The following is a 25,574-nucleotide window of genomic DNA, read 5'->3' as shown; positions in this document are numbered from 1 at the left end:
TATATCTACCATGTTAGTTTGGATACAAATTACAGCATTGTCTTTTCTAAACTGGTTTCTTTTTAAATTAAATATTTGTGGTTAATTAACACATCATTCCAGATGATCAGTGTACATTTCTGACAGTAAATACTCCCTAACTTGGATTCATTTTACATTTTCTACCATCTCCATGTTGGGCTGCATTATATATTTAATATTAAGTGTGTACTCGTGTTTGCCCACTAGAGGACAGAGTGCAACAAGCAAAGCTCCAAAACGTTTTAATTCGATTCACTGAGTCTTGATGATTCACATTTTTAATCCAATACATCAGCTTTTAAATTTGCAATAATCTGGTTGACATAATCAGGCAACAGACATAAAAACACATACACACCAGCAGGTTATTCAAGTAAGAGTGACCATGGTTTTAATATCTTAAACATCTGTGCAACATTGTTCAAAATGTTACATCACTGCATGACCTGTAATGTTTCACAATATTTACAAAATAATGATGCTTACATCAAACCATTAAAAAAAGTCCAAACAATCTCAAAATAATGGACTCTGACAAACTATCCCTAGCCCACATTAATGCAAAAAGAAAAAAAAAATAAACAAGAGCAATCAAGTGCACATCATACTTCACGCAAGTCTATTTTTTTTTGTAAAGTATATATTATTGAGAAAATATATACTTAATTACAAGTTGAAAAAATAAAATACTGACAACAAAAGGGTGGAAGAGGGAGAGGGAAATGAGATTCAAAGAGCAGAAAACACTTGAAAACTCACGCTCACGTAACACACACACACAGGCAGGAAGGAAAAAAATAGAATGCACAGACCATTTCAAACACAAAAAATGCTTTGAACTCTTGACCACAAATAACGTGAAACTGATAACAGATCCATAATACATGGGTTCCCAACACAAGTGTGGGTTCCTGCATGTCATTGCACAAATTACTGGGGAAAAAGGCAGAATGAACTTTACCAAAAGAGCTTGTGTTCTTGAACGTCACATTTTGAAAACGGCCGGAAGATTTCCTTGCCAGAGATTTACAGTTTAACAAACAAAAAAAAAAACAAAAAAAACTAAAGAAGAAAATAACTCAGGTTCCATTGAGTGTGCATACTGGAAAAAACATGACCTTTTGATAAGGAGAAACCTCTTTAACAGGTTTCCTCACTGCAAATGTATATAATAGAAAAGGGGGTTAAAATAGAAGAGAGAAAACAACATTTGGTTGCCAATGTATGATTTAAAAAGAAAAATTAATACTGATAGCTTTTTAAAATGTCCCGGTGTTTTCCAGTTTGCACACAACACAAATGTAAAGAATAATTTGAAATAAGTGAGATTATAAGAAAATACAGTACAAGTGACTTTAGTGTTCCTAAAAGTGTGAACAAATTAAGATCTGTTGAAGTTGTTTACTTGGCTGTAGGTCATAGTATGAGTTTGAGGCTCTTGGCTCTTTCTAAGGAGGGGCCACATATTACAGGACAAAAAGTGGACTATGTTTAAGTAGTAGTGTTTTCAGGTTTTACTGAGTGACTAACAATCTCTATAAAGTGTATTTGGTTTTAAGGTTATTGATAATTGTAATTTTTCAGTTCCTTGATATAAATCAACTGAGAAATTTAAGGAACAGTGTTAGTAGAGCTTGATTAAAGACTTTGTAGTGTGTACATGCAGCAGATGATTACTTCAGTACTAACGGAAGCTGCTGGGGTGGTGATGTGTGTAAAGGTAAAGCTACAAATAAATTACTGCTTCCTAGCATCTTTAAAGGATGAATTTTGACAGCAAAAAAAGAAAAAAAAAAAGAAAAAAAAAAAGAAAAGAAAGAAAAAGAAAAAAGTAACATTTTTGTTTGGGAACTTCATGAACATCGTGTGTATATAAAGGAAATGGTTTCAAACAGAGATGCAGTGTTTGTAGGTTGATCTTTGCCATCGACTGGTATATTGCACTTGATAATTTTGTAGTGATTTTAGGTTTTATCTGTAGAAGCAGCTGTGTGTTTGTGTGTGTGTGAGTTGGTGGTGGTGGTGGTGGTGGTGGGGGGATCCAGAGGTTCCAATACTGCGCATCACTGTCAATTATTTCACTTTTGAAATCTTCTTGTAGTGTTAAAACTGCACTCATTATCAACATAAACACTGTCTGCCGTTCCGGATGCGCACATTCATAAGTAGTACGGTTAACCAAAAAGTATAAAAACAAAAGGCAGATCAGAAAGCCGTGGTGTTTTAAAAAATAAAAGTTGTCTGTAATGTTCACTTTTTAAATAATAAGAGAACATGACATCTAAATACATGATCGATCCACGTATTAAAAAAAAACAAAAAAAAACAACATACATACATATACACATATAAGGCTTGAGTTCTCAACTCTTGGTAGTATTATTGCCATCTAGCATATTTGTAAAGCTTAAAATAAATATGGAGTACTGTACATAAATAATTTACATCAATAAGCAAAGGAAAAACGATCAAATAAACAAACAAAAAAAAAAAAAAACACAAGGCCCCTAAATGTGAGAAATGCGTTCACTGCTGTCGAAAACTGAGTTAGTGTTCTTTTAATAATCTAGAGGTTGGTTACTCTACCTAAAGCTATGTTTATGGCAAAAACAACTAGAGTCATAGAAAAAAAAACAATTATACAAAAGAGCAGGAGAACATAAGAAGAATGAAATGATGTAATTCAGTGTAGTCTGTGATTCATGGTTAAAGGAAAAATCCACCCATAAATGCTTTTTCTAATTCATTTACCCTTCTTCCTATGAAGAAATGGCCAAAGGTTAGAGTATTTCCAGCTACAGGGGAGTTTCCGTGACCTCAAACATCTACAGTAAAGCAAGAGGCCTTATTTTAAAACCTTCAATTCGTACTGACACGATGTAGCTAATCACACTGGTTTACATCCCAAAGGGAGCAGGAACAAACTGGAAATTAAAGCAGCCACAGGACTGTGCTTACATGCACTTAAGCAACCAGATTATGCCACTAAACTATTTCTAAAATGTCATGTAAACAACAATCATCACCAATTGGGTCCGAATATTAAAGAGACCTGATTTATGCCTTACACATGATTAAGACTTCAGTGATAATACACACACGGTAGATTTAAAACAATGCCTTCGAAAGTCCAGCTATGATGGAAGGTAACATTAGGTCACTGTCAGAAGTCTAAATGTCACAAAAGTAAAAATGTCAGTTTGAAAGCAGAAAACGCTGCTTCTTAAGTCTGAGCACTGATCTGCTGTATGGATATGTAGTTTTAAAGTAACTAGGTCACTGAAGTGCATGTAAATACACTGATAAACTATTACAAACTGGTTAGCCAGGTTATTCTCATGATGCCAGTTGTGTTTTGATGAATGAATTCATCATTGAGTCTACAGAAAATAAGCCTCATAACTTCCTAAATCCAAAAGTGCATAAAAACTTTTTTACCCAAAACTTCCATGATATTCAATTGACACAGAAAAAAAAAAAAAACACCTACATATTAGATCAAAGTTGTTAATCTTGGCAGAGTTTTAAAACTTCAGCATTCATCAAGTCATCACAGATTCTGTGTTTAAAAAAAGGGGGAGCAGAAAAATGTAAACCATCTTTCGAGGCTCCACAAACTCTGTGAATCCTTTCTTTTTTTTAATCATCAGAGTTTGTTCCACTTGAGCCAATACTGTTTAGATGGTCTAGGTGAGGCATAGGAGCCATTAGTCAGGGTGATAAGCCCTGTAAGTACGTTAGTCTAAGATAAGTTCTAAACAAAGATGGCTACTTCCAGCAGTCCACTGTCTTGTCTGCAAGCGGATGCCTTTGAGAAAAAACTAAAATTGGTTTGTTTTGTTGATCAAAGAATTAAGTAATGTTTTCAGGCCTTTGCTGTAGAAATTAATTTAGGAAAATATTGGAAGTTACAATGACTTCTAGACTTTTGTTAAAATCTTAAAATGACAACGAATAAGTGCACGAGGGTGGACTTTTCCTCCTGAAAGTGAAAGGTAACCAACTCTTCGCTTTCCCAGTTGGATGATTGGTAAACCCTAAAACAGTTTTAGCAGATAACTGAACACTTTGCTGGTAAGGTTCATTCTGTTTTTTAATCTTTGTCTTCCCAAATGAACACTTAACTGGTGTGAAGTGACAATTGTTAATAGAGAACTCATACTCATGCCTGTTCCACTGCTGTTCCCTCACCCAAAAAAACAAAAATAAAAAAAAAACAAAAGCACGTCTTACAGTTCATCATATAAAAGCTTTAGGCTGTAATCTTATTTATCCTATGCATGCGGCTGTATGCAACCGCACTTCTGAATAGAAACCAAGACATTGGTACACTTCTTCTGCTTTGTTTTTGTACAATAAAAGATAAAATGTGCATTAAGTACGCTTGTACATGACATTGTACAATATTTACATACAATTCTTAATAGCATGAAATTTCAGGATTATCTATATACATATTGAAAATGTATCAGAAATATTTGGACTGTCTATTTTTCTTAAATATGTAAGGTAATGCTTGTAGCTTTTTTTGTTTATTTTACTATCTTATACTAGAAAAAAATAGTTAATTCAGTGAGCTGTAGACAAATTGCAACCATTTTTGTTGTTTTTTTCCTCTATTTTTTTTCTACAGTTAAAACTGTATTGGTGATTGGAAATTCCAGCACCTTCTGTGGTCAGTCATTAAGTCAAGTCGATATCATGGAACAACGATGTACCACTGAAAGTCCATGTGTAGCACCTGTTAGACAGCTCAGATCGCATCGAGGCTGAACGGACAAAGTCTCCGAAGGCTTTGAGGATGTTTTTAGACCGAGACATTCAATGTTATCTGGATATCTTCCTCCTCTTAGGCTTGGGGAGCTTCACCTGACGATCCCTCGATGGGATCTGACAGAGAACAGACGGAGAGAAACATTATGGCGATGGCTCGATGCAGGCAAGTGAAGTAAACCCATCATCTCTGAGATCATGAAAGCTGTAAATACTCACTGTGCCCGACATCTTATCCAGCTCGCTCATGGCCTCGTGGATAGCAGCTTCCAAGTGATTATTCAGTTTCCCCGGTCTGTTGGATGACATTTACATTTTACATTATTTATATTTTAGCTGATGCAACCAAGCAAGGATTTAAGTGCTTTTTGCTCTGGGATATTTGGTTGCTGCAGAGGGTAAAAGGTCATAATTGAAGACGCCGTCTTTAACCACCAGCAAAGCCCAGTTACTAAGAGTCGTGCCATTGTTTAGCTCTTTAATAACCAAACCCACAAGAGGGGAAGGGTTATCAATGGAATCACCATTGTGGATATCTGGTGTTTGTGTGACCAAAACTTAAAGGTGTCTGCTAACACATCAATAAGTAGAAATGCATGAAAGCTGGATTTGTAGTGGGAACCTACCAGATGACTGATGTACCTCCTGAACCACATCCACTAACAAATAATATTACAGTACAAGGAGCAAACTTAAACAATAATAATCATTTCAATGTGAAATGGACAGTTGCAGGTCAGTGTTGAATGCCACATGCCTGCTGGTTCACTGATGCTGATGAGATTTACTCCTTGCAATTTGGTACTGAATGATGAAGCACTTGTTTTGATAAGGTGCCATAAAAATATTCAAATTTTGTAGCCAGCCCTAGGTGAAAAAGGCTAATTTAAGGTTTCAGCAGTCTGATTTAGGTCACTGTAGTATAACAGGTCTTCTTTGGGCTTCCGTGTACAGTGATTCTCTGTTAAGTTGTGATGGAAGGAAATTAGCGAAAAGAACATAAAGAGATGCAACAAAACATACATACAATGTTCTAATCTGGAAGGTTGAAGCTTTAATTTGTGTCTAAATAAAATGTGTAAGATGTTTGCACAGAGAGAGGACTAACCCCAATAACTTCCACTGGGAGCATTTCTTGGAGGGATTACTTCAATGACCATCAAAGCAAGCTCAAGCTGTTTCAGTGCTCATACAAACACCTATATGTCCTTCTGAGGCAGACATAGAAAAACCTCTCCTATATGCAATGCTCTGACTTGCACTGTGGCACAGCAAAGAACGAGCGAGTACAAAACAGAAATCACTTTTAACTATAATGGGACATGGTGGGAAGGTTTACTTACTTCAGACCCCTTTTGGCAGCTCGGTCAAGTGCCTCCAAATCATGAGTTAGTGTTTTTAACTTCTCTGGCTCTACCTGCGTAAAGACCAGAGAAAACATCTGAGTATAATAAGCAGCAGGTTGATAAAAACAAGAAGAAAATTATGCTCAATCTAGTTTATCAATCTGTGTCCACCAATTAATGTGGCAGTCATCATGAGTAGGACATTTTCTATTCTAAAACTGATTTGGCAGGTAAGATGGTGTGTTTGGAGCATTTTGGAATCCATCTGCCACTATGGCCAATGGACAAAAATTTTGCTTCCTTCTGACTTTTTCAGATACAATAAATTGCTATTTGAGGAAAACTTGGTCACATCTAGACTCTCTGGCAAGCAATAGACTGAAATCAATTTGCTGTGATCCAAAAACTTAGCAAAACTTATAAAGAAACATTGGGGATCACATTTTGAAACTGTACCAGCCGCAGAAAACTGCGGTCTTCTTTAATCTGAAAATTCAAGTTGGCTCGTAAAATGGTGACAGGTGGTCACAGACTGGTTCCCCACCTTGGCCTGCTCCCGCAGCTGCATAGCAGCGCTGTGCACTTGTTCATCCCCAGCCAGCTTGGCAGGCCAGGATGGAAAGCCCTTCAGCTGGCTCCAGACCAACTCTCCCATGTTGAAGGTCCTGGACCGGTAGTGAAGCAGCTCTGAGGAGGGAGAGTCCGGCTGCCGCAGGTCCTCCTCGCTGCTCAGGCTCTTCGTGTCTGAGGGGCTGGGCGCCATACCATTGAAGTGACCGTTGTACTGGCTATAGTCCTTGGCTGTCGCCAGAGGTCCCTCCAGGCTAGTGGAGGAACTAGGTGACTGGTCATCTCCTGTCAGTTCCTGCCGCGGAGGCCCCAAGACTTCTCCATAACCTCGGGTGTTGAAGTGGGAGGTGGTGCCGTTAATGTGGGCACAGCGCTCCACCGTCTGTTCCAGACGCTCCTTGTAGTTCGCAGGTGTCCGGCTGCAGTTGTTGAAGCGATAACCATCCTCAAGAAAGGCCTTATCATTGGCCATGGTCAGGACATGATCGCTGGAACCCTCAGTGGGGCATGGTGGGGCGGGAGCCAAGCTAGCGGGCCGCTCCATGCAAGGACTACTCCTCACCTGGGTAGAACACTCCAGAAACTCCTCACCACCCCAGGTGCTGCTGTTGCTGTGAGCATCAAAGCCTCCACTGTGCTGCAACTCCCCATCCCACTGCCCCCTGGGAGTTCCACGACCAGGAGAACGGAAGTAATCGTTTGCCTCAGGGCCATCCGGAGTTCTCTTCCCTGGATCTGCGTTCTTATGTCCACGTCCTGGCCTCACCTGCCTCTGTCTGGCTTGCTGGTGTAACACCTCTCCTTCCTGGTGCCCATGAAGGACTGCACTAACTGCTTGGGGGAGGTTGACAGGTTCCCCTATGGAGGCAGTGAAGGCACTCATGGCACTGAGGGCAGGAACCGGACTCGCCTGTGTGGTCCCACTCACTGTGGTGGTTATGGTAACATGCATGCCCTTGCTGGCAGCGTCCACCACAGCTCTATAGATGGCATCCACTGACTCTGGGCCTCTGCTGGGGCCCCTTTCAGAGCCAGGTGTACCTGGTGGAAGCCCCTCACTCTGGGGCTGTTGCCCCTCCCCAAATTGGGGATGTGACAGCATCCCCTGCTGTTGACAGAACAAGAAAGTCACAACATGATAAAGAAAAGTGTTTTACCAAAACAATAAAATGCAAAAGGAGATCAAAATGTAATTGATCCTACCTGGTAGTTCTGGTAGAGGCAGGACAGAGAACCGGCATTGGTATTGTTGCTATCTGTGAATGGTGGGTTTTCAGAGAAGTGCTGCTGGCCCTGGTAGACTGGGTGCGAGGCCACCCCCTGCTGCATGCCCTTGTGGACCTGCTGCTGGTACATCTGAACTCCACCGGTGTTGACGTGTGACTGTAGGCTGCCCATACCACAGCCGAGGGATGATGGGTTTCCTGCAAAACCATTGAAACATTAAAAAAAGTGCAGTGGTTGGTAATAACATTTTATTTCGTATCTGTGTTGTACCTGGCAAAATGCACGGGATCAAAGCCGCTATGTTTTTTTATTATAAAAACAATAACCAACATATAATATTTAAATCAATATTATTTATATTAATGGTGAATTGGACCCAAAACATCTTGCATGGTTCATATTTGGTAAGTAAAAAATTCTAAGGATGAAACAAGCAACAAATGTTTTATACCATTAAATTTGAAATTTAAACCTGCTTTTTGTCAAACCAATTCTTTAACTTATTGAGCATACTGAATATCAACATACACATCTATTAGATACCAAATAAATATAATACATACAAACGTCATGTCACTACACTTTTTAATGAAGCACTGATTACAATTACAATTATGGTTTGTTACTTTGCCTGCCTTTTTACATTTTTTTTTACTACTAGTGATAAATTAAATACTAGGGTAAAGCCGGGTCTTTCAATAGCATCTTTTTAGAATAAAACGAACAAAAACATAGAGGCAATCTGTTGCACCTAAAACTAGCAGATGGACACACTGTCAGATGCGTGGTACAGACAGACTTGTTAGCAAAAACACACACACACGAGCGCACAAGGACAGAACATGGACAAAATACATCAAGGCCACAGATGTATCAATGAATGAAGAGAAAACCCAGCAGCAATGTTATGCAGACAAAGCTGAAGCAAATACAAAATCTCAGAGGCCTAATACTGTGTTTTGTGACTGTGTGTGTGTGTGTGTGTGTGTGTGTGTGTGTGTGTGTGTGTCTGAACGGCGACTGGAGCAGCTGGTGCGATGCTACGTAGCTGAAGGGCAGCTGTGTGTGTTCTTCTTTTATTTTTTTCGCCTCTTTTCTTTCTTCCCCTCTCTCCTCTCTAACGCTGAGAGCCACGACTCGGCTGGCCAGCCCCCTCCCCCCTTCCTCCCCACATCCTCCGCTACTGCTATGATATAGTGACGGCTGTTGCCGAGGTAGGTTGCCATGGGAACCGAGTGATGATTGGTGGTGCTGTCCGCTGCCAGGATGCTTGTTGGGGGAGTTGGATGGGCGGATAAGGGGGGTTACGAGGATCGGGTGGTGTGATTTTAGCCTGCTGGGGGATTGGGGGGTGGTCAGCTGGGTGGCAGGGGGCCTGGGGGAGGGAGGTTTACAATGAACTTTGGAGTATTTGTTGATGGCAAGAGTGGGAGGGGGGTTTAAAGCATGCTCGCTGTCTAGAAACAGATGGTTAGAGGCTAATGCTAAGAAGCCAATGACTAGGCCACTTTCAAAGAGCTTTCAGCAGTCTCAAGAACCCTAATATGTCATCCAAATTAGCCTCAAGTAGGGGACAATCTACAGAGCTTCTCAGATGTATAACATTTGCTGTTTGAGGACAAAATATTTTCTATCTAAAGAACCTCTGAGTGCTTATGTGCTGCGGCACTGGACAGTTTCAATACCTTTTTGAGGAACTACACTAAATCAGCTTACAGGCTTGATTCTTTGTGATATTATTGGTGTCCACTTTTAAATTGAACTTTTTTTGTGACCACCAGAGAGAGCAGAGCTAATATTCCCATAATCACTCCTGTTTCTCATACCCTGCCTCCTTCTCAACTGACTTATTTTAGCAAGTTTCACACAAATCAATACTAACTCCGTCTGAATAGTGGTTGAGTGACTTCCACATATTCCCCAAACACAATTGCCACTTCTTTAAAAAAAAAAAAAGCCTCTTTAAATGGACATGTTAACATAGTAAATTGTCATTACATTTGGGAATTTTCCCAGCTCATTCAAAACTGGAATTGTTTAATCAATTATAAAGGAGACCGCTCTTGACCCATGTATTACTAATGACTACCACTTAATTTCTAACCTCTTGTTTTCTAGCAAAACAAAATAAAGGCTCATCCAAACCTCCAACTTGTTTTTAAAAAAATAACCTGCTTAGATTTGAATTGATATGATTTCTTTTTTAGTATTGTATTGAATTTAAGCATGGCATATAGCAATCAAAGCCAATGTGCTTTACCATATCAGTGCTGATGGCAGCTGGTGCATAATGCAGCTGCTAAATTCTTAATAAGAAATAGGAATCAGCCAAATCACATCTGTTCTCAGATTTAAACATTGGCCTTCTGTAACATTTAGCTTTTCTTTTGCGTTTAGGATTTTGCACTCTTAAGAAGTCTGAGCATAGCATCTTGTAACTTTTAATGACATGTAAAGCGACTGCCTAACCCGGAATAACGAAACCAGATAAGAAAAACAGAAAGAGGCAAGCTTGACTCTTGGCTTCCTTGGTGTTCAACTCCATAGGGTGTGGAGTCAGAGGTGCTGACATGCTCGTTCATTTATAATGAGAAATATAATTTTGCCATGGCCATTTCTACAAACAGCTTCACGCAATTACAATTAATAGTTTCTAGACCCACTGTGAGAATATCTCATGTTTACCCCATCAAAACCATTTTTTTCCTCTTATCCCTAATCAAACAATGACAAACATCATGCTCCAGCTTCTCACCCATACTGGACCACCTGAAATTCAATGACTTGACTTAGAAAAATGGGGCACCTGGCGATAAGAACAGGTGGCCTACAGCAGACCTTGGCGATATCTCTATTATAAACCATATGAGAACACACAAGTGCACAATGAATACATAAAGTAATAGTCCAGTCCCACAGCAGGCGAGGAAGGAGAAAAAAAAAAAACATCTATGTCTTTTCAGTGCTTTCAAAACAAACCCTAAGATGAGCGGACACACAAAAAAACCTACCTACAGTCACACACAAAGTCATTCATATGCACACAAATAAACAGAAGCTCACACGCACTGTAATGCACAAGTAGTCACGGACATTCAAACACACACAGGCCTAAACCCTCATCAAAGGCTTCACTCTGGTCTCTATTCAGGGTCCATTGTTACTATAGCGACCAGCTAGCTGGGAGAAGCTCTTTAGAGTGCCCTATCTGGGCTGTTCCCCTTAAAGCGTGATGCAGATCCCATTTCCATCTTCTTACACCATTGACTGATGCTAGTATACAAATAAAACAAAGAGAAACACTGGCTGACTGACAATTAGCTGGGCTTCCAAAGATGAGGGGCCTGCTCATTAGCTCGGACATACAGGAGGAGCCTGACTGTCTAGGCTCGGGGCCGGTCAACTAAATCCTTTAGTTTAAGTTTACTCAAACCACAGAAACATCATCTTCATGCGCACACCAGCTTATCGGGAAAAAGGGAGAATGTTACCTACGCAGGACATGAAGAGGGTGGATCCTACTGGCAAATTGTTCAGGCCTGTATTCCCTCTACACATCATACAATTACTAATGAGTGCTGATGCCTCACCTGTATCAGAAATGCTCTGTGTACAGCTTCCATCACCACCTCCATGTGGCATCACCACCATGTTAGTCCGCCCCATACTGTGAAGGAGGGTCTGCTGTGAGGTATGAGGGATAGGGTGGGACAGTGGCGGAGGATTAGTGTTGGGGCGTCCCAGTGGCATGCCATCAGGGCCCACTGGTCCACCGCCTGGCCCCATGGGCCCACAGTTACTCATGGAGGAGGCCTGCATTTGGGTAATCATATCAGGAAACTGGCCTGAACGAGAGCCCAGATGGCCCCCAGGTGTGTCCATGTTCTGGCAGTGCTGCATGGCATCACCTGGAACCCGCAGCCTCTGCTGCGATAAGAGGTTCTGCTGAGGGCCACCAGGGACCATGCCCGTGTTGTCATTATAGTGCAGCTGTGTTGCTCCTTGAGGTCCATGGCCTGGGCCAGGGCTAAGACCTGGACGATGGCTGTTCCCAGCCAGGTTGTGGGAACTCTGGCAGCTCATGGACTGGAGAAGCTGTGCCATGGAGGTGCTGGGGGGAAGGTTTCCAAGACGACCCACTTTTCGCAGCTGCTCAGTAGCACTGGGCCCTGGCATGTGGGGCCCTCCCATGCCAGATTTGTTAAGCATGTTGTAGATCATGTTGTTACTGTTGTCGTGGTTTACAGCAACACCGCCCGACGACTGCTTCCTTTTGCGCATGGGGTCCCTCTGCTGGGCCATGAGCTTGTCTCTAAGAGCCGCCCGACCACTCTGTCCCTCAGGTGTGTTGAGCAGCATGCTGGAGTTGGGCGGGAGCATGGGGTTTAAAGTGCTGTGTCCCTCCATGCCTCGAGGGCCGCTCATAGCGCTAGGGTGCCCACCACCCCCTCCATTACCTCCACCCCCTGTCCCCATGCCTGCCATACCAACACCACCACCAGCCATGCCAGCAGTGCTGTTGCCAGCAGCGCTGAGTTTGTTTTGATTTGCTAGCTGTGCTTTGGCTGCAGCTGACAAGAGACTGCTGGCAGGGAAGGAAGCGGCATTCTGTTGGTTGAGTATATGGTTGAGGGGCATCCCCAGGAGTCCTGGGTGGCCCTTTTGGGAAGCGCTAGGGGTTGCTAGAGAAGAGGATGAAGAGGTGGGTGAGTACATGGGGTTGCTGTGCTGCTGGGTCCCGATTGAGTTTCCCATCCCGGACATCAGCTGGGGGTCCTTGTATTGGTGGAGTGGGTCAGTTTTGTTGGTGGAGGGGCTGGAGGGCATGGCTGGCCTGGGAGATCCCATAGCTGATCTGGGGGAACGAGGAGGGACCTTCATTGTGCCACATGGGCCTTGATGCCCCACAGGCATTGCAAAGTTCCCGTGGTCAGAGGAGGTGGAGGATGAGCGTGAACGATGGGGTGAGGCCTCTATTCTCCCAAGGGCAGGTCCAGTCATGTGGACAGGTGAGGTGACAGGGGATGGAGACATGGAGGAAGCTGGACCACTCTGTTGAGTCCTTTGAACATGGCTACCATGACCCACAGGCCCAGGCTTCACTGTGGGTAAAGGTAAGTTGCTTGGCAGGGGAACAATGGCGGGAGGGGGTATGTTTACATTCATCATTGGTACCTGAGAGTGGATGTTAGGCTGGAAGTTGGAGGGGTTCGGGGCAGTGGGGGGCTGGCTGACTGGTTTGCTTGGGATGGGGTCCAGGATCCCTAAGGGGTCTTTTTCAGAGGTCAACTGCCTTTTCTGAAGGGCACAGGATGGTGGTATGGATGGAGGTGGTGGTACAGGATGCACAGAGGGTTGTGTTTTATGGTGAAATGCTGCACGGGGCATATCCATACCAGGGGGGAAGTTCCCCCGTGGCATGTTCATGTTCATGACAGGGCTTTTGGCAGTAGCCGTTGGGGAAAGGGGTGTGCTAGTCCTCCCTGTCATGGCACAGGATGGCTGGCCCACAGGAGAGCCATGAAGCATCACGCTGGGTGGGGAAAGAGGCGTCCTAGTATTCCCATGGATGGAGACTGAGCCGGGACTGCCAGCTCCTGGAAAACCACAAGGATTGGTCCTTGGAAAGACCTCAGGGCTGCCTAAAGTATCTGCACTGGGAGACTGTGAGCCATCTCCGTACAGTTTAGCACTGGAGGGAGGTGGGCTCAGCATTCCTCCATACCCAGCCCTGTAAGGGGATTTGGGGCCTGGCTCCCCACTGCCCAGCCTCTGCGACCTGGCATATCCAGAGTAGACTTCTGGCTGGTGGGTTCCCCCCATCTCCTGGGGTGGATACAGCCTCTGTTGCTGTTGTCCAGCTGCCATAATCATCTTGAAAGGATTCTTGCAGTCGGCGCCAACAGCACTGGGCAGGCTATCGTGGGGTTTAGTCCTTATTGCTCGTTGAGTTGCAGAATGCGCCACAACCACAGATGATGAGCCTTGAGACCAAACAACACATTTAAGTTAAATCAATACCAACAATATTAACCATGATTACCAGTTACTTAAGAACAGTACTTTATCAAACCCCTTGGTCACTAGAATATTTGACATTTATGAAAAATACCTTTTTAACCTAAACGTATAATTTACGTATGATTTTAAAAACTCCCCGTGAAAATGACTGCATGGCTGGTTGCTCATTTCAAACAGTAAGATAACAGTAAGCCAGGAGTCAGCTTACCTGTGCCATCAAACTCAAATTCTGTTCAACTGCCTTGCAACAACAGTGTTTGCTTGTACTCGTACCTCCTGCACAACTGGTCAGCGTCAGAGGTGGGTGCGTCTCCATGCTCTTGTGCAGCGTGGCCACGGCCAGAAGTTTCCTCTTGTGAATGCAGAGTTTGGTGACGTCTTCATCTGCTTTCACGTCCTCCGCTGTCCTCTGTTTGACAGCTGCCCCTGGGTCAAAGTTGAACACCTGAGAAACGAGATTAGGTATTTTAGTAAATACCTTTTCTATCAGTAGCAACAAATCCATGGATCCAACATGTCAGGGTTTGGACAGTGCAATGCATAGACCAGCCCTCTATTGTTAAGTACATTTTTGTGTTTGTATAATATTTTGAGGGGTTTTTTTGCAGATAAAAATAATGTTTTTAATATAGAAAATTCAATTGAAAAACAATTCAACCTAATATTACAAAGACAAACAAGTTGGAGTACAGGACGAGAGACTTCTGTCCAATTTGTGCTTCTGACATAATGTTAAGAGCCAACTGCAGTGAAACCAAAAACTTAAATTATTCATGATGGCCGGTTTGGACAATCCGTTCAGTTATCAGAAGTCGAAAACAAAAAGCATTTTTCATTCACATAAAAGTGTTGATTGAAACAGTGAACTCATCCAAGGACAAACTGTGTTTTCCTTACACCTGCCTATTTGGACTATGCTGCCTTAAGTGGCACAAAATGTGCACCGTACTAAAAGAGAGAAAGCAAAAAGGTCTAACCAAAAACAGTATCAAACCACAATGCTTTGAATTGCTGTATCACTGTTTTTAGATGACAAGAACAATTTAAGTTCAAGATATTTTAGGGAGCATATAGTGAATATGAGAGAAAATAATTTGGCATTGGTCTTGTTTACATCTGCTTTTAATAACACCGAAATAATAAGCATAAAACATTCACCCAGACAAGACTACGCGAGTCTGATAATGGCCTGATCAGAAAGACATTGAGTGTTGGGGACAAATTTAGCTTCAAGAAGGATAATCGGTCAGATTACCCCATGTAATGTGATACAGTAGACGCCTCACAACAACACTTGTCGTTTGGTCCTTCAGAGAATGGCGGCAGTGTTCAGGTTGAATTTATTTCACGTGTCCCAAGCATATAGTATGAAATGAGAGTGGAGTTTATTGCGGTAAAGGAGTGGTTTGTTGACCTTTTCTGGACATTTGTCCACAATGAAAACTAGTCACTGGTTAAGTTCAGTGTAGCCGACATTCATTTTAGGTGACTGTGCTCCACAGAGGAGTGATTTGCAGCTACCTTTCAAACTTACAGAGGAAACTTTGATATTCAAAAGAACAAACATTAATTTAACAATACCCTATCAAATTCTTTTCACTTTTCTTGGTTCCACTTCTCATTGAAGTGGTTACTTCAGTCCTCCATTGTCCTCTTTCCCAACAATAGTCACAAATGTTAGATACTGTGTGCACTGTTTCCTATCTTGAGGTCAAGAGCTGAATGTTTCATCAAAGTGATATATCTAGTTTGAAGAGGAATTTAGCTAACATTCGCTTTCAGTGACTGAGCAAGTGTACATTTCTTCATGACCAACGTCATCACATCTGCTTTAGACACCAATCAATTTAAACAAGCAATTAGCAAATAAAAACAGCTCAGTGGCATTTTGTTCTTGCAAAAGTAATGAAATATCAAAATAAACAACCCCTGTAATTGTAGAAAGAACGTGCTAAATGAAACATGCTCATTTGTATTTACTGGATACTAAAATGAATCAACTAAACATATGCGTCGGCAGAAAATGACCAAATGGTCAAAATAAGCAAGACACATCTTGACTTTAAACATTAGAGACATGATCCCTGAGCTAAATCAAAATCCTGCTTTATGTCCTCTGTCGCTGCAGGTTGGAAAATACAAGTGATTCACATCTTCTCCTCTACTGCGGCCAGACTGTGGCCACCCTGAAGAATACAGCACGTGATGCAAATGAATAACTTTGGGTTCGATTGGCTGTCTCTAATCTGATGTTCAGCTATAGTTTTTGGGCAACAGCATTTCATGTGCAGATTGTGACTTGCACTTTAATCTTTAGTTAATGTGGAGCCAAATCAAGAGGCAGCAGCAAAACATACAAACAAAGAAATTACCTTGTGGAGGATGAGTGGGCACTCCAGGCCGCATTTGCAGGTTCCATCTGTCAGCAGGTAGGTCTTCACCTGCTCCAAACTGGACAGCACCGAGCCACTGGGACTGCAAATGAAAATACAACGTTAGGCTGACATAGCCTGAAAACAGAACCAATTCCTCAACTGAATATTCTCATGCAGAAATTTCACACTGATTTAGACCTACCACCACAGTTTTTTCTAGCCGGAAAGAAAAAACCATTGCACATGAAAATGTGCCACTGATAGATATACAAATGATCAAAGGGATGCACCGCAGGGAAACAATTTTATCCATATGAATTAAAAACTGTAAGTGAAAAGTAAATGCAGTAGATGTAGAAGACGGAGCCTGTATTATTCTGACAGTGGACAACAGCAAGTGGACAGTAAATAGCCTAAGATTCCTTCTGTCATTTTACCTTTTCTTCATTTATATTTATTTATAGGGGAAAGAAAAATGCAGTTTCTTTCTGCTAGGTGGAAAATCATATCTCCAGTGAAACCTTTCAAACTTGCCACCACGAAGAGAACGTTATGTATCTTTAGTTGTTCTTATCAAACATATACACTGAAACGTGGCTGAATCATCAGTCACATCAGCTGAGAAAACATCTACTGTGAGGGTCTACAGCTGCACATCCCTGAAGCAAATGCACACTTTAAATGTAAAAGAACACGAGCAAATACAGGTGTGCAGTGACAGTATCAGGCCACGGTCACACAAGTAGACAGGATTCTTTCCAACACCCGAAATAAACCCGACACCAGCCAACTGCCTCACGTTTATTGTGGTTCATAAATACATGTGCTGGTGTTCATATGCCACAAAGGACATCAACTTGCAGGCTGCATGACGCATGGACTGGTGAACGATCCAACTTATTTGTAAAAGTCCCTGTTGCACCAGATCAGTGGATTCTGTAAACGAATAATTTAGTTCTTGAAGCAGTCGTTTAAAGTCTGTCAGGCACAGCCCAAATTTACCAGCATTTAGGAGTCATTTTCCTTTCTGAGAGCTGTAGTTTTAGCTGTTAAGGGACAACATATCATAACAACAGTAGCCTCCTAAAGTACATTTTTTTCTTCTTAATTTATGTCCCTTTTGGTATTTTTGTAAAAACCAATCTCACATTACACCTTTCCAATGAGAATATCTACTGATTTTTGGTGATATATGATAAGAAAATAAAAATCTTTGCTTTTGTTATGCAGTCAAGAGCCCAGTCCAATAAAATTCTTAATAATTTTCGGCCATTTGGCAGACTACATAATTCAATAATTGATCAATTTGTTATATGTTTGTATAAAAACAATTTAACAATAAAAAATATTGTTTACAATACAGCCTACATTTGTTTTTCAATCAGTGATGTAGTTTATAAATGTGTTTTCCTCATGAAACACATCAGTATGTGTGTTTTCTTTTGGCACTGATGAATTTTTCTTACCTTATGTAAACGACCCCTCCACCATGCTCCACCTTGCGCTGCCAGCCAATGGGGACCTGGACAGGGACGGCCTGCCTCTCATCCCCTGCCTCGCAGTCCTTTATGCCATTCATTGCTCCACTGGTTTTACACTCAACACCTTAGAGGTATATATATCAGACATCAACCAGCGTCTCCGCAATGAACGTCATGTTCGTCTTCCAAAGCCGTGGTGGGAGGGTGGAGGAAATGGGAAGGGCTGCAGGATTATGCTTCAGTGTGGGACTCTGCTCTAAGGGGGAGCTGATGGGGTGGTGGGTGGTTGGGTAGGGTGAGGCGAGCTCACGTCAGACCCTACCCTTTGAGCTGTTTCATGGCTACCGTGCTGAATGGCGCATGGACTTCCATTACTGCATTTCGTCATTCAGAGCCATCCAACTCGGGAAGATGCTGGCTGAAAAGGTGAGGATCGGGATTCGCCGTGCGCTGTGCTTTCAAAAGAAAGTCCTCTATAGGTATTTTTTTACCATTTGTCGTAGACCACCCAGTATACTGTCCCTCAGTCAGACGAATCAAATGAGTTCAACATACTGGTTCCCAATCATAATTGGGTAGTGGTGCTCCCATGGTTTCTGTGAATGTAGAGCAGGAGGGAAATGCACATTAATACATAGTCAATGAGATATCTTTTCTTTGCCAGAGTAAAAGCCCATCATATTCTTACATATTAGTAAGGACATCGATGTATCAACCACCTAATTTTAGGACACATCATCTGCATCACCCTGAACACTCAAGATGTACATTGAAGTTTCTAAAAGTTTCTAAATGTTCTAAAGTCAATAGAAAGTTTTAAATCTACCGTTCAACAGGACTTGTGGAGTTTTTGATAAGAGGGACCAGTGGTCTTCATCTACTGACTACTGCTGTTACACCGTTTTCTGTAACCTCCTAGCAATGCAACATGGATTCAAGTGATTTATGTAGCTTATAGTCACGTAAGGATAAAGTCAATTTATGCTTACTGTTCATTTTATTTTTGTTTTTTGAGAAACAGTTGAGAACGGTTGTTTTGCCACTGAAAAACAACATGCCTTTATTCCCCACTACACAAACACTGTAAGAAGGTTCAAAAAGTAGGAACTAGATACGAAACTTAATTATCCACTTAATAAGGTCAATACTTTATATAAAAAATACAGCTTTAGTATAACAATCTGGTGAATCACTCAAGTAGCTCAAACCAACTCAGAAATGCACATGTTCACTAGCTGGTTTTATTAGTCCATGATAGCCTGCTGTTGAATTGCTCGTAATGTTTGCAGTGTTTATGGTGGCTGGCTGGCTGCAATTTAAATTAAAACAAGAATTGAAAATGGATTGGGACTGAAATGAATTATCCAAAACAAAAAAACACCAATTCGGCAGATTTGCTCAGGATGCCCCTGCCTATATCCTTATATCTCATGGTACAAATATTGCAGATATGTAAAAAGAGAATGTAACCTCACACATAAAACCTCTATTTCAATTTTACGCAGTATTATTGGCAGTTTTTCCTCTCACTCTGACAGAGAATTTCAAACACTGAGGCCCATCAAAGCTGGTAAATCAGGCTGAGAGGGATGGTGCTCCACGTAAAGCCTCATCTCAGCCGCCGGTGCTGCTGACTCATAACTGCCCTGTGAGCTGCTGAGACCAAATTCAGTGACACCACCACAGAGGAAGACAGGCTAACTGTAGCACAGAGGGAGCAGTTAATCGTATGCTGTTTATCCTGAAATACGTACGCGGCAGCAACATTCTCAGCTTATCATCTCAGGAGAGGCGAGTAGCATCTATCAGAGAAACCACCACATCATTAAAATCGCATTTCCTACAACTCCATGTTTGGTTAATGCAGAGGTGAAAGAGAAAACATAATTTCTATGGTTGTGTTCAACATGGGGGGGGGGAAGAAAAAAAATCCAACAAGTGATTAGTGCTGCGTGAGTATATCTGCAACTGTGACAAATGTTGTACCTCCATCTTTAAAGACTTCTGCTGGCCATTTCATTGTTTTGCCTGATTGGATCAAAAAAAGGGAACAAAGGACATACAGAGGGGGAGCTAAAGAAATATTTAGATTTAAATTAACAGCTGCCTTAGCCAAAACATTTTCATCTTAAATATGAGTAAAGCCAACTTTACTTCCTCAATCTGTGAAAGCAGGAATTTAAATATGTTACCTACTAATGTCTAACCTTTACTGCTGACTGTTTTAACAGCAACAGTCATGGAGAAAAATCCTAAATGCAGTGCGAATTAAATTATTACTACACAAGAAACAGCTTAAGGCAGACTATTTTTCTTAACTTAAGAAGGACAAGCTGGGCTTCCAACGATGATGTGGGACCAGCAATTACTGTACATTTAGTTGTATACTACACCATAGCTTTGCGTACATACATAGGTGAAGTTAGACATGATGTATATATGTGGATAGTGCTGTACGATACATATACTGGGATGATAACAACCCTCTATTGTTTCATATTGTGCTCTGTAATTCATATCAGTACAGCCATATTTTTTTTGTATCAGTCTTCCGTAAGTTCAGGCAGGAAAAAGAAGAAGGAGAAAGAAGGAGGAGTCTGACCCGTCAAGAACAACAAGGAGCTCACATCTAAAAGTGGGACTACTTTTGTCACATGGAAATGGGTTTATGAATGAAAAGGCTCCACACAAAACCATAACGTACAAATTATGCCATAAACCAGTTCCCACAACAGACTCAAACAGTGGTAACCTTTTCCACCGCCTATGCAAAAATCACATTAGGGATGAGAGCCACAAAGGGACAGTCGAGTGCTCAAAGAATGACGAAGATGGAACAAGATAATGGTTCCATTGCAACTTACGTCTGCAGGCATCGGCCCTATTTGGTGAGCTGGCGTTAACATATGACACATATAATTATTTAGATATGAAATGACCTAGTGTACATTGGGATATGAAATTTGGGTCATAACCCTATATGTGGGGGACTCTCCTGCAAGCTGCTTAAATGCCAATGGAGCTTTCTGATGTCAAAGTCGAGATTAAGGTTGCTGAAGACTCTGAAGAACCATATTTAGAGGTGCACAGATGCACCTCTATTGAGTCAACACAGACACAAAATACCAGTTGCCTGGATTTAACTCTACTTTTACGACTATGTGCAAATATCACCATGACAATATGCAATCACGGCATCATGTAAGGAGGAAGATAAAATGCTGCGTAATAATGCTGCTAATAATTAAAAGGGGAAATAATTGTGCAACAGATTAACACAATTTTAGTCCTTGTCTAGAATTTTAGAGTCAAAACCTTAAAATGCTGACTCAACAGGTAACCTGTTTTAAAAAACAAAACAAAACACACAAACGATTTCAATGTGTCCTCTGTGGTGGTTAATGTAAAGTCATTTTATCATCTTTAAAAAAAATGACAACAAAGTAACAGGGAGCCTGTCAGCTTGACTGCAGAGTCACTGCTGTCTGCAATCCAAGACGAGACTGCAGATTGTACATTTTGTGGCCCACAGGAAGGTAAATCTTCCTACTATTTGATAGAGAGGACACTGAAAAGTGAAAACAATGAACAAAAATCTAAATTACTTCACACTCAAATCACTTTTCTCTCTCGAATTTAATACTGAAGAAAAGATGAAGCACCAGTGGAAACATATTCTGGAACAAAGCTGCCTTGCATGTGATGGGAATTCAACAGTTTGGACATAATCCAGCTGCAAACGTCATACAAAACAGTCCAAAAGAAGAAGAGGGGAAAAAGCAAATACAAAAAAAAGACAAATAAAGCCACCAAAAAATGTATAGCAATGCGGTTTCAAAAACAAAGTAAGGTTTTAAGAAATAAATCACTTACAAATAAGTGGAACCACAGCCAAAGGTTATTGAGTGACAGGATTTGTGGCTCATTAAAGATGGCAGCTAATCTAATGGATTTTTTTTTTTTAATTCTTAGGCTCAAATGTTTAAAGAATATAATCAGGCAAAGTAGCTCAAGTGCATTTCAACACATTGGCAAGAAGGAGTTTTCTTTCTCTTGTATTGTCATTTAATAAAAGTAATTCTTCCTGTGATGTTTGGTACTTTTTGGTCTTTTACAGAGAAGTAAATGTATCATAACAGCTAGTTATTATTCTAAAGATCATTTCTAGCATAATCTCTGGCATTTACTTTGCTTATAACAAAGATCTATCCAATCCACAATCGCTTTAATTTTTCTTCACTCATCCTGATCACAACATGAAAATCAAAACTTTTTATTTACTTGATTGTAGAGCAGCTGGTAAACTCGACTCCGCTACTGATGACAACCTTCAAACGATGACTTCAGAGGAACTCTGCAAAAGATGACCGGCGTTTTTGAATTATAGTAAATTTTCACTCAGCCTGTGCCAATGGAATGTGACTGCCAAATGAAGGAAGCCAATTAAAAGTGACCACCACAATCTCAGATAGAACCATGTTGACCCTGAATGTGATCGACAGCAGTCCTGTCTCGTCGTGATTTAATGTCTAGTTAATTTGTCACCGTGTATTTCGCACAAAAACAAGGCATGTGTGCAGACAGACAATCAGAAAGCATGTTGGCTGCATTTGTGATCAGGCTCACTGTTCTTCTGTTTGGTGGCTCTTAGAAAAGAAAAAAAGAAAAAATAAACAGATTTGCACCGGCCACGCAGGTAAATTGCGGATTGTGCTGCTATTATGCACCACGTTGAATGTGGCCGGTGTTTGGGAGGTTTATCATCAACACATGGATGCAATTTTAGGAAAGTAAACAAAGCCTGTCATATGTTGTCAGATAAAGCAAGAGTGAAAAATTAAGTAGCAGTGAATGCACAAAGCATGCACTGTTTGTGGAGTATAATCCGGGGCACGATTAAAAAGGAATAAGACACAGACTGTGCAACACCAAAAAGGACCTGGTCTTCATTCACTGAACACATTCACCACTGCTTAGTGACATGGCACATTAAATGCATTAATTCTCAACGTAGCAGTTAAGACAGGGCTATGTGGAGTTGGCTAAGGCTTAGCTTCAAGGGGTAAATTAGCAATATTGTCCTGCATCAGCCTTCAAAGTTGACAGCTACACGAGTTTGCCAGCTTAGATGACAAGACTTTTCCTCCGAAACTGGAGAACATAACAACCACACTGTGTACGTTACCAACGCACCCATAGGTGCCTCAGCGTTAGATTAATTAACATTAGCCAGCTACCTATCAAGTGTGCCAAGTGTGGCTTTATTAACGCTTTAGCGACAACCGTATGTGGTGGAAGGGTTACTTTATCACAGGGTGAGACGTGCGGCTTCACCTCCATCGGCTGTGGGCCTCGGCGTAAAAGACTGGCCGGGTCAACAAGCGAAATCAGCCTTGTCTGACTGTGCTTTCTGATACATTGGACAGAGCATCTGAACTAGCTGGGGGTTAGCATGCCAAGCGTCAGCTGTCTAGCTGCCGTTAGTTAGCTAGCCAGCTAGCTTGTTGTAACGAAAATGAATTACAGGGCGAGCTCGGCTACGCTAATAACGTTTTAGCTATTAATTGGGGAACCGTAACCGGGTTCATGGACGTTGGGTACCCGCAGCCCAGATTCCGACTTTAAATTGTCGAAGTAAAAAACAACTAGGCCCGCGTCAGGTTTCGAGCCAAGGGGCCAGGAAAGGCCAGGGCCAGGCCGAGTTAGCACGCTTAGCCTAGCATGCTACCTAGCAGCCGTGCAAACCCGTCGCGTTTGCAGAGAGAGAGCGAAGAAGAAGAGAGAGAGACGCTTTTCAGGCACTAACGTTTCTGTCTGCGTCAAATCCAACCGTAAACAGCCCGTTCTTACCCGAGCATCCGTGTGAAGGCATATCGGTGCTAAAGCAGTGAATCGGGCGAGCAACAGTGCGTTTGCGACCTTAAGAAAAATAAGAATAAGAAGCCTACCCATTAGTTCTCTGCCTCTGCTGGTTCTCCTACACTGGGATATTGGAAATGATGGAGAGCAGCATTGCGCATGCGCTGAGCAGGAGCAGCCAGCAGATGGGAGAGGTGATGCACATTTGGTCCAGGGCTCATAGGTGCAGAAAAAAAGCATTAACTATTAAAATCGTGCTGGGGTGAGGAAAATATTCAGATAAAAAACTTAAAATGCCCCAAACTCATACCAGACTGTAGAAATAATCAGTTAAAGTACAACGTTTTCATAAAAAAGAAAAAGTAACACTATGTATCTATAATCAAAATTCCCTAAAGAGTATTCCCTTGAGAATTTCCCAAAATGAAAATACTCAAATAAGTTGAAATATGGACTTAAGCATGCTCCTTCTAAGTAAATATCCTCAGTTGCTGCTGAAACTGTCCATAACTCCGGAATTGATTACCTACATTATCAAATGGAAATAATTAAGTAAACGCAACATTATGTGTCTATAATCAAAAATCCCTAATTCTCCTTCAAAGTACTTTTGTACCACACAGTTGTAAAAGGAGGATACAGGTTGAAGAAGATAAGGAGCTTTCATATACCATATACTTTGTCTAAAATAAAACCACATGTTAATTTCACAGTGTTCAATTATGTTCACTGTTAGCAATTTTCTGTCTGTAGAAATGCATCACATTTTTCTGAGATTGATAAAATCAATGTCTGCATGGAAGAATGGAAAAAAAATAGTAGTTATTTTTAAACAAGTAGATTTTTTTACTAAATAAAATAAATCAATCTCAGTACTAAAAACAATTAAAAAATTGTGAATGTACATTTTCAGACCTGATAAAAGGTCTTTTCACTGTCAGGGTCAGAAATCAGTCAACTGCTTGTTAATAAAATAAAATAACTAAGAACCCAATTAAATGGAAAAAAAGATACTTTTCTGATTTCCAGGAGATACTGACTCTTAAGGTAAGACCTGTTGTTTTTCCCAGCTGGGAGTGTATTTATTCAGAGGATTTAAGAATATGAATTAAATAATTATTTTGAAAATAAACATAATAATGCAGATAAAAAGGTCTTGAAACCTTGAAACTATGAAGGAGTTCAGTCATTTGAAAGGAAAAGTAGATGAATCTCAGCGTGAAAATGCTTGAATTTTGTCTGAAGGTCAAACCTGAGGAGATATTAAAGTAATTCAGTGTATGGCTGCTGTAAAAAGGACCGCTTCATGTATTTTTCAGCGCAAACATAAAGCCGAATGTGTGAGTGGAGAGGTGTATTTTAGAATAATGTGACAGACTAAACGCGAGCGGAGACTGGAAGATGATTTGCGCGATATCCGGCCATCCGTTGTGCTTTTTTCATCAGTCAAGCAAAAGCCACAACAAGGATTTAAGTATCTCCAGAGCTTCGCCATCGTTGTAAATGAGTAAAGGCTGGGGTTGGGAAGGGAAATACTGGAGTCACTAAGATGAGTCATGCCTGCCGTAATTTGATTGAAATAAGAGCAGCAGTGGTTATGAATTAGCAGGGTTAAACATCTTAAATTTATAATGACTTACAATTATATTCATTTGGGTAATCAGTGCTATTTTTAAATGCTACAACTTTCTACTATCGCACATCAGATTTTAAGAGAGTGGCACAGATGTTTTTTGAATTAAAATTTGCTCCTTTGTACACTGACAAGGTTTGATTTGCTCTCCAAAAAAATTTATAGTGTAAAAACAAGACACAAATGGTTCAAAAATGTTCTACATCCTGTACACCGATCAGCCACAACCTTACCCCTTAGGGTGTTAGTAATCTCTCCTAGGACAAAG

General features: G+C 41.1%; 1 protein-coding gene across 2 annotated transcripts; it reads right to left on the bottom strand.

The window, feature by feature from the left end:
• Window positions 1-395: 395 nt before the first annotated feature.
• LOC137125039 (methyl-CpG-binding domain protein 5-like) lies at window positions 396-23,821 on the bottom strand. Of its 2 annotated transcripts, none has more exons than XM_067499924.1 (10): window positions 23,763-23,821; window positions 17,800-18,410; window positions 16,331-16,433; window positions 14,232-14,403; window positions 11,528-13,921; window positions 7,914-8,134; window positions 6,685-7,818; window positions 6,138-6,211; window positions 5,014-5,089; window positions 396-4,911 (listed from the first exon to the last, which is right to left on the bottom strand). In XM_067499924.1, exons 2-10 carry the CDS (start codon window positions 17,910-17,912, stop codon window positions 4,849-4,851), a joined length of 4,350 nt encoding a protein of 1,449 aa, XP_067356025.1. In that variant the 5' UTR covers window positions 17,913-18,410; window positions 23,763-23,821; the 3' UTR covers window positions 396-4,848. The 2 variants fall into 2 exon arrangements, with proteins under 2 accessions (XP_067356025.1, XP_067356026.1); XM_067499925.1 differs by lacking the exon at window positions 23,763-23,821 and adding an exon at window positions 22,096-23,700.
• Window positions 23,822-25,574: the final 1,753 nt, after the last annotated feature.

Source organism: Channa argus, chromosome 4, assembly GCF_033026475.1.
Source record: "Channa argus isolate prfri chromosome 4, Channa argus male v1.0, whole genome shotgun sequence".
Classification (NCBI taxonomy): Eukaryota; Metazoa; Chordata; class Actinopteri; order Anabantiformes; family Channidae; genus Channa; species Channa argus.
This window is presented reverse-complemented; position numbering and strand designations above follow the sequence as displayed.

What these genes read in the sequence shown, in the direction of transcription:
- LOC137125039 (XM_067499924.1), bottom strand. Translation starts at nt 17,912, where the DNA reads ATGAATGGCATAAAGGACTGCGAGGCAGGGGATGAGAGGCAGGCCGTC. An exon ending in GCCCACTCATCCTCCACAAG is followed by an intron (nt 14,404 to 16,330) that starts GTAATTTCTTTG and finishes CTCGTTTCTCAG; the next exon opens with GTGTTCAACTTTGACCCAGG. An exon ending in GCTGCCAAAAGGGGTCTGAA is followed by an intron (nt 5,090 to 6,137) that starts GTAAGTAAACCT and finishes GTCATCCAACAG; the next exon opens with ACCGGGGAAACTGAATAATC.